This window comes from Siphateles boraxobius, unplaced genomic scaffold (assembly GCF_051911475.1).
Source record: "Siphateles boraxobius isolate OS27281-9 unplaced genomic scaffold, OSU_SipBor_1 7, whole genome shotgun sequence".
Classification (NCBI taxonomy): domain Eukaryota; kingdom Metazoa; phylum Chordata; class Actinopteri; order Cypriniformes; family Leuciscidae; genus Siphateles; species Siphateles boraxobius.
Window position 1 is genome coordinate 39,876,529 of NW_027509197.1, and position 15,972 is coordinate 39,892,500.

Sequence of the window (15,972 nt, forward strand, 5' to 3'; positions counted from 1 at the left end):
CTTGATAGCTCGTGCGTGCATGACCTCACTATTCCTCACAGCTGTGTGTGTGTGTATGAGAGAGAGAGAGGAAGAAAGAGACGGAGCAGCAGCAGACGCGCTCGCTCGCGCTTCCCAGCGCTCCGTCGGTATGTCTTAACCCGTTCTCCGTGCATTAATAACCACATGCACTGCACGCAAACATGGACGAGTCGTCTCTGCTGGATCTGCTGGAGTGTTCGGTGTGTCTGGAGCGCCTGGACACGAGCGCTAAAGTCCTGCCCTGTCAGCACACCTTCTGCCGCCGCTGCCTCGAGAACATCGTGAGCTCCAGACACGAGCTGCGCTGCCCGGAGTGCCGCATACTAGTGGACTCCGCGGTCGACGATCTACCGGCCAATATTCTGCTGGTCCGTTTACTGGACGGGATTAAACAGCGCCCGAGGAACGGGGGAGGGAGGACGGGGCTCGCGGGATGCGCGGCCGGAGTATCGGCGTCTCCCCCGGGCACAACTGTGCGGGACCTGCCCGTCTCCACGCACAACTCCCCGGTCAAGGTTTGTGCGGTTCTGATCGATTCGTGCTGTGCTGTTTCTGATGATGATGATGAGGGAAGCGCACGTGCTGTTGCAGGTCGAGTGTTTGTTTGCCAGAAGGTTCAGTACTTGGATTGAGTAATTACACTGTGAAGAATTATTTTCTAAATGAAACCATAAGGAGAATCTTAAGAAAATACATGGGGAATGTAGATACAGTGCACGCGCAGCTCCCCGGTCAAGGCTTGTGCGGTTCTGGCTGATTCCTGTTGTGCTGTTGATGAGCTGAGAAATTGTGGAAACACGCTGGTACTTTTGTATTTTTGTAACGCACTTGCTGTTGTTATTGTTGTTTTATATGTTGGGTGTGTTATAAAAATTGGACCCTGGTTCTGTAATAAAGTTTTGATTTGATTGATTTATTGATTGATTGGTTGATTGAAGCGCACGTGCTGTTACAGGTCGAGTGTTTGTTTGCCATAGTACAGTATACTTGGATTGATAACTACACTGTTAAAAAATGATTTTCTAAATTAAACCAAGGTTATTGTAGGGCCTTAAGAAAATACTTGGTGAATGTAGATACAGTGCAAGTATAATATGTGTATCTGCATGTTGCTATAGATACATGCAGGTGTTATCAATCTTTTTTGCCACGCGCAGCTCCCCGTCAAGGTTTGTGCGGTTCTGATTGGTTCGTGCTGTGATGTAGATGTATGAGAGGAGAAATTGTGAAACACTACTTTTGTATTTTTGTAACGCATTGATGTATTTTTACTTAATTATCGTTATTTATTGCTGTTGTTGTTTTATTTGTTCGGTCAGGTGTTTTAGAAGTTGGACCCTGATTCTGTAATAAAGTTTTGATTGATTGAGTGAATCGCACGTGCTGTTGCAGGACGAGTGTTTGTTTGCCTGAAGTTTCAATACTTGGACTGAGTCACTGTAAAAAATGATTTTCTATATAAAACCAAGGTTATTGGAGCACCTTACGAAAACACATGGGTAATGTAGAACAGTGCAAGTAGCTGTTGCTAATGCATACAGGTGTTTTCAATCTTTTTAGATGCAATGGACCCCTAAATATGATCATACTCATGATGTCAGGGACCCCCATCCTAAATTTGAAAAGAAAGTTATTTTTTTTTATAAACACCAAATTTATACACTGATATTATACATTGATATTATGGATCTAAACTTAATTTCTATTAAGTCTATTATTATTTTCTACTCCCTACAGTAATGTACTGTTAAATGTGTTATTTGTTTAATTTTAATCAAATTATTTATTTTTAATAAATGCATCAATTAATATTTATTTTAGTCATATTTGTATTTATTTTAATAAAAATATATAATATAAATATACAATATACAATATAATATAAAATGTATATTATTGTTTTCTTTAAAAGCTGCAGTCCGTAACTTTTTTGGGTTTAAAATTATCCAAAATAAATTTGAGCAAGTACATAACCAGCCAGTGTTCAAAATCGGTTCAAAACGGTAAGCTTGTAATAATGTTTGTAACTCCAGCGGTACTGGTGGATTTCCGTGGGAAATTTGAGCATGTCTTTGTGTCATTACGTCACATCTGTACACATAAAGAAGAGTCTCGGCTAGTAGGCTACGAGTGTGAGGGTGCTGGAGCTGGAGATTTATAGCCTTTTCTCACAGCTCTTGATGAGGGGCATGAGAGTTGTAAACATTCAAAATTTTGGCTAAATCCTCTCAATCTGCCAGACTTGCCGACTGCAGCTGTAACAATTTGAGAACAAAGTGTAATTTGCACGGTTTGAAGTGATTATGATAAGGGATCGTTAGGTTTAATCAGCGCGATTTACTGCGATGCTTTTTTCCCCTTTGTTGGTCAGAACAAAAGTGGATGTTACTTGTTCAGGACATTTTCCAGTGAAAATTCTTGTTGCTCATACTTACAAAAAATAGCTATAATCTGTGATTGTGAATGCCAGTATCCACAGCGGCGGCGACTGACAGCCACACATTCTCCTCAAAACACTAGCTGCGTCCCAATTCGCATACTATCCGTCCTTTATAGTTTTCGAAAATAGAACTAGTACGTCCCAAATCGTAGTATGTTGAAATGAGTGTCCAAAGAGACCCGGATGGTCTACTATATCCGGTCAGAATCCGAAGTGCAGATCGATGCACACTCTAACGGCTGATATTGCCCACAACCCATCGCGCGTTGGACGAGGATTCGGTTAGAACTACAAACACGAGTGAAAAGTGTTAAAAAAACTACAGACATGGAGGACGCGCGAGTCCGGCGGTTGTGTAGAGAGGTGGTTTTAAGGGGTTTAAGTGATTAATTATCAGTATCTAACTAGGGATGCTAACCTTTGACCGATGGTTGACCGTCTCAACGTTAACCGATCAAAGTTGTCGGTAGTCGTTTAAAAAAAAAGTGATCTCTAAATTAGGCTATTATAGACAGTGGACTAAACGCTACTACAGTTAGCCATCTCATTCCAAGATATTTTTGTGTGAAGTGAACAAATCCCTCACACTCAATTTTCATAACTCGCCTGTTTGTACTTAATAAACCAATAAAAACATTTGGCGCGAGGTCACAGCGCTTGGGTTCGCGCGCTCACAAGGTTTGGGAAAAGTAAAGGCTACAGGCTAAAACACTGGAGGTTAGACCCAGGGCAGACGATAGTGTGAAGCGTGCAAAGAAAAGTAGTGTGTGGGACCATTTCACCAAAAAGAATGACATAGTAAGTTGCAACTTGTGTGATACAGTGCTTAACTCTTCGGGGTCGCCGATCACGCCGGCGTGATCAAGTTACATGACCAGTTTAAGACGTCGAAGCATAAAAACAAGGTCACGTTGAGCGCTGCCGTCCACTTCTGTCGAAAGTGCTGGCTTGAAATTCTATGTTACTTTTTGTTTTGCTTTGATAGACCAAGTAAAAACGGAGATATGATCATTTAAACTTTATATAAAAAAATACTGACGCGTTCGTAAAAGAACGCAAGATGGGATGCGACAGGCGTTGCATTTATTCTAATAACTTCGTCGGTTTTTGTCATAAAACAAAACGGAGAAAAATGTGTGAATCTGCTGACTCTGCTCTTCAGGCTGCACATTTTAGGGAATAGAGGAGGAGCCAACTGAGCTAAGACGCAAAATTGAAAGGCAGAGGATTTTACGGAGTTGATAAAGAGAGACATATAAACGTTATATATAGAGAGAGAGATTATTGCTAGTTTTTGGAAGAGTTTGAGTAGATTTTGAGAGTAGTTTAGGAGTAGTGTAGATAGTTTAGGTAGTTTAGGAGTAGTTTAGGTAGTTTAGGAGTAGATTTAGATAAACTGTTTTGAGGAGAGGCACAGATAAAAAATAAAAATAAAAAACACCTGATATTTGTTGTAAATAGTTGTATGTATAATTTGATTTTGTGTTCATTTTACCTTTTGTATGGTACATTTGCACTATTGAGGAACCCCTCTTACTCAAGGAATGAAATCCCTGTAATGTAGCTATCTGTGTAATTGTACATGAAGTGTTTTGTAGAGTTTCTAAGCAAAAAGGAAAAGAAAAAACACCTATTGCCACACCTGCTTTTTGCTGCATATAGTTTAATTTTATCTCAATTTTACATTTTTGATGTTGTATTTGCACTATTTGCGAACCCTCATACTCTGGGAACGCAAGGCCTTAAATATAGCTCTCTGAATAATTGTGTGCACAACATTTTTTAAAAAGTGGCTGAGCTAAAAAGAAAGAAAAAAAGCCAATGGCTACACCCGCTTTTTTTTGTAAATCATATTTTTTTTGTATATAGGTTGATTATATCTGATTTGTACCTGTATATGTTGACATTTACAACTTGTGTTTACATTTTAAACCTTTTAAAATGCTTCATTGAGCATGTTTGTGTTTTTTGTAGTAGAAAAGCTATAATTTTTCTATTCGGATTTTGTGTTTTTTGTGTGATTTTGGGTCCAGTATGTTGATAGAGTACATCAAAGTGAAAAACTAATTGTCTGATCATATAGGTGATGTTGTGCTGAAAAAAATTATACCAAACATAGGTATGCTAAACATTTGTTTATGTTGCAAAATTAAAAAAAAATAAAAGTACTCAAAAACGGCCAAAATAGCCCAAGACTCCGAAGGGTTAAATACAGTAGTAATACTGTAGAAATACATTACATTTCAGTGGTAACAGATAAGGTGATGATGATCATCATCTTTCTTTATTATTGTTAGCACTAACGTTACCTCAAACTAAAGCGGAGTCTCTTCGGAGCTGTCATTTTCTTAAATTAGCCGCTGCAATGTTTCAAATGAGCTTCTAACGCTAGACTAACGCCTTTATTTTCAACGAGATCACCTTGTACCCAAACCATTTCAAAACTAAGGAGCCATTTGTCCTCCGATTACATATAAGCTCCTCTGTGCCGCGTTTGCGGGACTCATGTTTCGCGCTGTAGGGGATTTTAAAAAAGTGACGTGAGTGGAAGCGCGGCGTGACATACTAATTTACATTGTAACAACGTTGCATGCTCGTAGTTTCTTTTGCACTTTATACAGTGAAGCGATACACAGCGCGTGCCGCCGCATTTGCGCGTGCAATTGAAGAGTGCGCGCTACGAGCACAGGATAACGGCTGACAGGACATTAAAGTCCGTTTTTCTGAGGTGAAAGACTTTTTATTTCAGCGTACACTTACGTCACTGCCTGGTATGTCATATTGTGCTGGGTTTTCTGAAGTAGTCGTGATTCGCCTCTCATAACATATTTATGCTCTAAACACACACACGCAGAGTGGATATTCTTTTGTAATCACGGCTTTGAACGATTACGTAATCGTAGCATCCGTAATCGTAATCGCAATTAGAAATTCGATTAATTGTGCAGCCCTACTTTTTCTTCACAAAAAGAGTACATACTTTTAGGGCGTAGTATAAGTAGGCGAATTGGGACGCAGCAAGTGCTTTCATCCACGCAGTGCCGAGGCACAACCCACGTAAAGTTGATAATTCCATGAATAACTGCAATTGCAGATTTCGAACCGAGATGGCGACGAAGAGGAAAATCTACGGACTGCATCTTTAAACAAATTAATTAATTTATTTCAGTCAATAGGCCTATTTTATTTATTTTAATCAGGTTTTGTACTCCCAATATAAAATATACATTTATAAATGTAATTTTTATTTTTAATCAATTTATTTATGAATATTTATTTATATTAATCCATTTCTATTTTATTTTAATTACATTTTTACTCATAATATACATTTAATAATATTTATTTTTAATACATGTATTTATGAATATTTATTTATATTAATTATTATTTTTATTTATTTGTTTCTACTTTCCACTCATTTATTTTAATCAATGTTTATTTATTGAATTAATTTTTAATTTAATTTTTGTATTTATTTTTTTCACAGTTTTTTCTGTCATTTCCTTGCGGACCCTAGTTTGAAAATTCTGCATAGTCCAAATAGCACAGCAAACTTCTTTTTGCCTTTCATATCTTTGCGTTATGTAAGAAATATTGTGCAAGATTTCTGTGGAAGTCTTCATCTGCACCGGTGCTGTCAGCGAGTTTAATGAAGAGTTTATTTGCTCTCTGTTCAGTCTCACCACTGAGATCAGAGATGGTCATCAGTGTTTGTGCTGTATATCTGCTGGGAAAGAGACACCGCATGAAGCCACGAGCTGTGTTTTAATGTAAACGTGAAATATGAACTGAACTGAGCTCCTGCCGCAGTTATTGGTTATTAAATATTGCTACTGTTCTTCTCTACACACGCGCACTACCACTCGAAAGTTTGAGCTCTTCACTGAATTCATTTTCATTATCATGCAGATGTTTTAAATCTAAAGGCGTTTGCTTAAATGCTTGAAATTAGTTTTGTAGACAAATATGAATTGGGATTAAAGTTTGTATATGACAATAACATGGATTATTGTTTTTTTCCTTTAATGAACCAAGTGCACATGTTCCTCCAATAGTTTAAATCATCCTATGATAATGTGACCAGTGTTAAATTAATGAGTAAATGATCATGGGATGATTTAGGGGCCATTTACGCGACACTGCTTTTAACTTTTTATGCGTTTTGGTCAATCATTTATAAGACAGCGGCGTTTTGCTGGCCTGAAAACGCAAACTATTGAAAACTGGAGTTTTTGAAAACGATATCGTCATCGTCTCCGTGTAAACTAGAAAAACTCAAATTTGTGAAAACGGTGACGTCATGTACGTGTGTATTACGTATTCGTTCTATAGGCGTGTAGTGTTTCTTTACAAAGTGACATCGCCATCTACTGGCCTGACATCAGAATACAACGTTTTTAATCTCTTTCATGGATCCGTTTGAACGGGATCGTTGTCGTCTGTACGCAAAACGTACCCTAAAACACTATTTAAGGAGGAACAGGCTGTGAAGATTATATAAAATAGAAATACTTTGGCAACATTTTAATTAAATAAAAAATATTTAATTGCACAATTATTGCTGTTATCCTACATAACTGTGATTAGATCGAATGACCATGATTAGACGATTAATCAATAATTGTGACAGCCCTACTTCTACATGCATAAATGTAAATATCTATATTGCATAGTGCCATGATTTAACTATTAATGTATAATGTGGAAAGCAGTCATAATAATAAAGAATAAGAAGATGTGTCGGTTACACTTTATTTGAAGGTGTCAGTGTAACACTGTATTTATACATTTAAGTACTGAGTAATATTAATTAACTGCATGTATTTACTATAAGGTTAGGATTAGGTTTGGTTTAGGGTTAGTTGCATGTAATTATTCATAATTCGATGATGTTATTGGTCAACTGCGATTGGCTGTTGCTATAGTAACAGGATGTTTTTCAATGGTAAGACGTTTCTTTGAGATGCTCTGCCATTGTTGTCTTGGTCTATTGTAGTGCTGGTGTGTGTTGAAGCGGTCAAACACACACATCAGTCTCACAGGCGCAGTGTGAACTGATGTCTCTCACAGGTCAGAGGACAGACTCTGCTGACGCTGCGTGTGTGTGTGTGTGTGTGTGTGTGTGTGAGCGATTCTCTCAGAAAACCGCTTTTAAGTCTGGGGGAAACTGGCTGAATTCATTTAGACGTGGCAAAATATGTCACACTGATCTGAGAGTATTGGTTGCTGAAAGCTTCACCAAATGATCCAAAATACAATGATGCAATGAGTTTTTTATGTTATGTAAGGCAGGTTCATATTCCACGTTGATGAAACGCAATGCAAGTGTATTTTGTGGCTAGATGGATGGTCAATGAGACACTGGCCGTTATAAACCCGTATTGATCGTCTGCTAGTTTCTCAGTAAGAGAACTGAAGCTGTGGCCACAGACACACTAAAGTATTCATCACAAACAGCTCTATTAGACATTTCTCATAAGATTTGCAGGAAATATTAACCCTGTAAAGCTCCTTTATCATATTTCTAAGGCCTGTAAATGATCAACATGATCAAAACGTTTCTAAAAAACCTGTTGCACACGATCTATTACATGCTTTTACAAACATCCACTTTCAGCCTCTTTTTCCTGTGAGATCTGATAAACGTAAGAATAACTTTAATATTATTAGTACAATTCCAATTTACTTGATTATCCAGACATCATTTATTATAAAAAATATGAGTATTAAATATGATCATCAGGCTTTTGATGAAGGTTTATTTGTTCATCTCTCAATAATCATCATTGTATTGCATTGCATTATATGTTTTAAAACTACAGAGCTTTGATCACAAAAGTAAGCGTTTAAATATCATACTAAGACATTATTGGCAGAAATACTGATATTTATATGCATTTTATGCTAAACTGTTATAAAGATCTCATTGATTACAAGCTATCAGAATTTCATCTAACTTTTTGTCCATATATAAATATCAGCATCTGCACCAAAATGCATAATTGTGGCTCTGCATGAAACAAAGCGTGGTTTTGCCCTGATCTTCAGCCGTGTCTCATTGTCTGTGTGATGAACGCATCAGTGTGTGTGTGTGTGTGTGAGATGAAGATTGTGCTGTAGTTCTGACAGGGTCAGATCTGCCCTTTAATGCAGTGAGATTTTCACTTTACTTCAAGCTTTTATGGAAAATGCATCATAATGATATTCATAATGTATGTTCTAATGCATTATCTTTTCATGTTAAATGCATTATTATATTTGCAGATTTCGTGTGTTTTAACGCATCATTTAACGCATAACATTACTTAAGGTGTAACAATGAATAGATAAATATTACAATGCATTATAACTGAGGTTACAATTATTATTTATTAGATCATGCAATGCATTATAAGGTGCATATGCATTCAAAAAAAATTTTTAATGCATTGTTTATATCATGTATACTGTTAAATAAAATCGTAGACACAGATATAACAGCATGAGGCAGTAGAACTGCTGTAAAATACTGTTATTGTAAAATCATGCATTAGGGTTTTCAAAACCATAAAGCCCTTCATCTTGTTCTGACTCCATATTTCTGTATCGATCTGATCTAACAATCAAATATCCCATAGAAATGTTGGCTGCAATAACTCTTCGAGCTTTCTGGCATTGGTAATTAAACTAGACACAGACTTTCAGTCTCTCATGATGACTTGCTATCGTTTATTTAATTGAATTGGATGTTTTCATGAAGTGGACTGTTAAATATCTCAGAACACATGATGTCTATCGCATGTTCTGAATGTATCGGTCTGAATAGAGTGAGATGAGCTGGTTTAGTGATTGATGTCAAACCGTGTCATCGGTGGAACATCATTCGTTCATTCATCATTACAGCCGATGTCTCGTACACACACACACACACACACTGAATCCGCTGACCCGCTGAGAGATCTCTTTATTGTTGCTCGGCTGAACACAGCGGGACCGAATCTCATGTATTTCTGCTTGATTTCTGCCTGATCCGCACAGCATCCACACACACATTAACACACTTCTGCGCGTGCCGTGACACGTCATGCTGCTAGAAGTTCCAAATGACGGCTGTACATTAGTTTTTTGTTGGTAAAAACAAATGTATTAATTTTTTATTTATATTTTTTATATTTATTTTTTATATTAACATTTTTTGTTTTCAGTAATATTTATGAATGAATTATTTGGTTTTAAAAATTATTTATTTAGAAATTTTTATTAATTCATCTTAATTGAATTAATACATTTTTATAAAATATTTTATATTTATTTAGATTTTATGTAATTATGTATATTTACTAATATTTATGAATTATTAATTTATGAATTATCCATTTTATTTAGTTTTTAAATATTTATTTATTTAATTATTATTTAAGTCACCTTTAATTAATTAATTAATTATTATTACTGTTATTTGTTATTAATATTACTGTGCTTTTGGGTTTTCATTCTTCATTTTATTTTTGTTCCCCCTCTTTACTTCAGCGTTTTTAGAGGAACAACATTTAGATAAGCTGGATAAACAATAAAACACTTTTTTTATTTGTACTGATCACTTCTAGGTTAGACTAGATTAGGGAAAAAAGGGAACCTTTTAGGGGTTCCCATCATGGGACCATTTCTTGGATTTAATTTTAATTAAATTCTAATTCATTTTCTATTTTGATAACATTTTGTAAACTAAACAGCTTGTAAACATACTTAATTATAAATAACCCATTAAACATGAAAGTATTATGCAATCATTTAAGACATTTCTCCTAATATAGAACTTTTTTTCTTCTTTTAAAAAAAAATCTGTTTATTGAACTTTTACAATAATAACAGGATACAGAAGAATAGTGAAAAAATATTGAGAACCTTTTTTTTTGCATAAAGTGTTCTTTAAAAATAAGTCTAGAACCCCATTTAAGCTTTATTTCTATGAGTGAGAGGTAGGATGGGTAAAAACAGGGGATAGATAGATAGATAGATAGATAGATAGATAGATAGATAGATAGATAGATAGATAGATCATTAGTTACCGTAATCATGCAAACCGGTGCGAGTGACGTGAAATCGATGGTGATCTGGATTGAAGTGTCGTTTAAACTGAGCTAAAGCACACGACACTAGAGACTGATAAACACTGTCAGCGTGAGACGGAAGAATGAAACGTCCTCCTTTGCCCTTGAAGGAATATTCCCTCCATCTTCTAGAGTTATGATCCGGCTGAAGAACATTAGCAGCGCTCGCATGTTCTGTACGGCTGAAGCTCAGTGTGTGTGTGTGTGTGTGTTCACACTCCTCTAAAGTGTTCTATCTGCCTTCCTTTCTTTCACTGTTTTTCTGTATCTTCTGCATGCACACGGTCATCTACTGTACATGCATTTAAATTAAGGATTAACATTTATGCATTTACATAAAATGTGTGTTATAATTGATTATTTATACATCTGGAGTGCTGTGAGACACCAAACTACTGACAATGATTATGAAGATTGTCACCTTCTATACGTGCCCTTGTGAATATAGCCTATATATATAGTTTAACTGTGGCATTAGTAGTAAAATGAGACTGTAACCACAGCAATGTAAAACCATGCATGAATCCTCTTTACTGTGGTTTGATCATTTATAGCTTCACATTTATGACCATAATTACTACAAATAGATCATTTGGTGTGAATGTCAGATCATTTTGACTTCCATTCAGCACTGTACATTTATATTTTTATTATCCTGATGTACATACGTGCATATTGCAAAAAAAATAGTTTTAAACCCCCTGTCAGGGCAGTAGCGTGACTGATGCTCATTTTCCTTGTTTACACTCATGGTTATATTGACCTCCAAACATTTATACAGCGATTTTATGAAAAATATACATTTTAATCATACAAATGATATATCATTTACTTCTCATCTATACGTTTATGCTGTGTTTTGGGGGATATGAAGTACTTTTGTACCCATTTACTGCAAAATTCCTCAACTGCACCATTAGTGTAACTCAAGCCACGTTTCCGTTACCCTTCAAATTGCTCAAATTGAACTTGCAAATTGAAAATACGCCCAATGAAAACGCGTCAATTTCGGAAAAACTATCCGAACTATTTATCGCCAAAAAGTTTTTACAATCGCATGAGGGTTTTTTTTCAGGCAATTTGAAAAATAAAACAGTTTTAAATAAAACAGCTGCAATGGAAACAGTTTTTGCACATTTACAGTCACCTGACGTAGAAGACGCGGTGTGTTTGGACAGAATACGAGACGAGAGTTCTTTATTAAACTCATAAAAGACAAAATAATTACAGGAAAACTGAATTCTAAATCTCAAAGAAATGCCACAATCAAGACCTCGAAGCAGAAATGAAGGAGAAACGCTCAGAAACTCCTCATATGTGCCGCTCTCAGTATAAAGGCCAATTTATACTTCTGCGTCGAACTTACGCCGTAGCTACGGCGTAGGCTGCGCGTACCCTTCGGCGTACCCTGACGTGCACCTCTCCAAAAATGTAACAACGCGTCAATTCTACGCGGACGCAAGCTCTGTGATTGGTCTGCTAGAACCCCTCCCTCGGGTTTCACACGCTCCCTCTGCATGTGTAATTGCGCGTCAACGCGGACAACGACGCAGAAGTATAAATGAAAACCAACGCGTAGTGTATAGCGTAGAGGCTCCGGCGTAGGTCCGACGCAGAAGTATAAATCAGCCTTAAGAGTCTTCCTTGCCATTAATGATTGGATAACACACACACACACACACACACACACACACACACACACACACACACACACACACACACACACACACACACACACACACACACGTCTCCTGCGATTAATAATCATGGCCAGTGCAGTGGCTGCGATATACTTAAACCATATAAACCAACATCCGTCGCCATGATTTTTTGAATGATTTATCGCGAGAGGAAAAAAAAAACGCTTTAGTCGCATAACATCGGTTAATGTAAACGCCGTCATTTCGCAATAGTTTTTGGTCGACATTTAGAAAAAAAAACGCATAAGTTTTGCGAATCTGTAATGGAAACGCGCCCACAGACTCAGGCTGAGTAGGATCCATGTGCAGTTTCTTTGAATAGCTCAAGCTCAGTGTACAAACAGGCGTGGGTCGAAATACCAGAGACAGGACATCAAACGTGGTCAAAACAGTAAAAGTGAGAGATAAACAGAGAGGCAGGAAGAGAAGAGTCGCAAACGGTAATCCAAGGCAGGGTCAAAACACCGGCAGAAGATACACTGATATAAGAAAACTATAAACTGATATAAAGACTTCGCAATGTGTGATTGAACAAGCAGAGTTTAAATAGTCCGATTGAAACAAAAGTTGTGCATGTAAAGGTAGTCGGTCCTCCGCGAATGTCGTACGTTGAATCATTATTGCCGTAACTTTCTAACGCTGTTTTTCAACTGTCCAATCACAATCATTTATTATTGGCGCGAACGGTTCTTAATGGACGAGCCACGAAAACAAAAAGCAGGTCTGCCTAATTATTGAAAATATTGGTGTTTTCGTGAAATTAATTATAATTAGCATATAACGTTAGGCCGCATTTCAGTTAGGCTATTCATTTATTTCTTTAGTGGGTTGTATGACTGGCATACAAAAAAAAAGTGAGTCACATTAGCTAAAAGGTTGAGAATCCCTGATCTACAGTACTAACAGGAAATACAGTAGAGGCTAAATTATGATTATGATTATTATTATTGCTGGTGAAATATCAGTGACTCTCATCCAAACAATAGCCTACAAATATTTATGCAATAATACTATAGACCCCTTTTCAGTTAGTAGACATGATGACGTTTTTTTGTGGGCGGAGCTTAGGTGGAGGCAGAACGATCCCTCTGGCCGCTTCACTAACGCTAGTTTGCAAGTTTTGTTACCTTTTTTTTTAACAATGACGGGAGAAAATCCGATTTTATCTTAATGTGCAAGGTCACTTACTGTCCAGGACCGCGATTGTTATTTGCAAAAGTTATTTTAACGGACGGAACCAGATTGGCCGACCCGACCCATACACGCTCACTCAATGGATGGACGATCTGACAGGATTAACGTTAACGCTAGGCTACCTCCGGTTGAGCGGCCTGACTTAAACACCTATCCGATAGAGAAACCGAGCGTAAAGAGTAACTGAGGGCATATACATCTTTAGATGCCTGTAACTATGTGCTGAATGGTCATGTACAAGACTTGTGTGCTACGATCCGCAGTTCTGCCTAGCCAGCGCCAAGAAGACGACAATGTAAAGAGTGACATTACGGTGCAATATTAATGATGTGAATATTTTCTAGAAATAAAAATTCCACATATAGCATATTCCTTTTTCATTGATTCTAGCACCCAACCACACAACAAGATGACATTTAATAATAATGATACTAATTTAAGCTCCATTTTATGTAGACAAATCTGTGCTGGTTTGTATTTGCCGCCTCCAGTTTTCACTTTGTTTTGCCTCCAGCTAACGCCGTGACGTAACTGTGACATCGGCGGAAAAGTGATCTATTGTGAGCGATAGGCTGTATTTATGGTAGGTTTTTGTGGTGTTATATTGAGCCTATAGTCTTAATGTTGCAAAGAAAAGTTTCTCTCATTTTTTCCTCTCTCTCGTTCTCTCTCTCTCGCTCTCTCTCTCTCTCTCTCTCTCTCTCCCTCTCTCTCTATCTCTCCCTCTCTCTCTCTATCTCTCTCTCTCTCTCCATCTCTCTCTCTATCTCTCTCTCTCTCTCTCCCTCTCTCTCTCTCCCTCTCTCTCTCGTTCTCTCTCTCTCTCTCTCTCTCTCCCTCTCTCTCTCTCTCTCTCTCTCTCTCCCTCTCTCTCTCTCGTTCTCTCTCTCTCTCTCTCTCTCTCTCTCCCTCTCTCTCTATCTCTCCCTCTCTCTCTATCTCTCTCTCTCTCTCCATCTCTCTCTCTATCTCTCTCTCTCTCTCTCTCTCTCTCTCCCTCTCTCTCTCTATCTCTCTCTCTCTCTCTCTCTCTCTCTCTCTCTCCATCTCTCTCTCTCTCTCTCTCTCTCTCTCTCTCTCTCTCTCTCTCTCTCTCTCTCTCTCTCTCTCTCTCTCTCTCTCTCTCTCCTTTATCTTGCCTTGTATCTTTTCTCTTCCCAAAGCTGAGCTTCGATTGATAGTCTTTTGTTTCCGTATGTGTCGAGACTCAAGTATGTAAACACAGGGCCAACCCATGATATTTATGTTTTATGAATCATTTTCCTTTAGACAAGTGAATTTCCTGAAGGCTACCGGGAACTAAATGATTCACAATATGTGCACATTCATTATTTAACTTGTAATATGAATCACACCTTGTTTGATATCCTAGTGCTGACATAATTATACTTTTTCTAAATGTCATAATTATTTAAAAAATAAATATTCATTACTTCAATGAGCTCATTGTTTCTGCCTTAAATTATCACATTGTTTAAATTAATACATTTTTAGCTAACTGTGATTTTGTATATGTACGTTTCTGAAATGCACAACTTTGACAGTTTCCTCTGATAACAGATACTCTAAACTGTAATGATGTGCATTGTGAAAAGCGCTATAAATAATTGTGAATTGTATTGAGTTCACATCGATCTGTCGGTGACGTGTCGTTTGAGAAACGAGATCAAGACACCGTTATGGAGGAAAAGCTGTGTGTTTGTGTGAGCTTCAGTCATTGCATCAGTAAACAGAGACATGTCTTCAGACTCCTGCTGTTCACATTAATGTTTCATGCTCTCATCGCTGGTAAAGCGCAGAGAAGAGAAGAAGAAGAAGAAGAAGAAGAAGAAGAAGACTGACACTGACTCTGAGTCTCTGGAGACGCTGATGATCTCAACTCGCTCAGACAACATTTCCCTCCTTACAACACATTCATATTATTGAGGATCTCTGCTTATTATATATTGCTCAATGTTATGAGATCTTATTCTAAAGTGTTACGAAAAGTTACACAAAAAAGAACATGACTAACAATTACAATGAAAAAATATTAAACAAAAGCCAATTCAAAATTGTCTGGTCTGCTGTTTTAGTATTATTTATATACTATTAGAGTTATTTAATATTTTGAATTGGCTTTTGTTTTATATATTTTTTCATTTTAATTGTTAGTTGTTTTTTAATGTTATTTTATGTGTAACCTTTTTGGAACACTTTAGAATAAGGTCTCATAACATTGAGCAATATTATATAGAGTATTTATTAACCTTTATCAATGTTAGTTAATAATGTTAATGTGCATGTTAGTTCTTAATGCATTAACAAATTTTAACAGATATGATTTTTCATCTTACAGATGTATTAGTAAATGTTGAGATTAACATTTACTTTAAGATAATAAATGCTGTAGAAGTATTGTTCATTGTTTATCTTAATGTTAATCTTAAAGGTCCCCCTGTGGTGAAAATCCAGCTTTTAATATTGTTTATATGTCTATGTGGTGTTTTTAATATGCTTTAAGACAAACCATGTGTAAATTCAT

General features: G+C 36.8%; 1 protein-coding gene across 1 annotated transcript in view; it reads left to right on the plus strand.

Moving 5' to 3' along the window:
• LOC143723736 (E3 ubiquitin-protein ligase SH3RF3-like) overlaps nt 1-15,972 on the plus strand; it is a 149,062-nt gene continuing 133,090 nt past the window's right edge. The window contains exon 1 of the mRNA XM_077216486.1: nt 1-536. Coding sequence (XP_077072601.1) covers nt 183-536 — 354 coding nt within the window. The 5' untranslated portion in view covers nt 1-182. The remainder of the gene's footprint in view (nt 537-15,972) is intronic.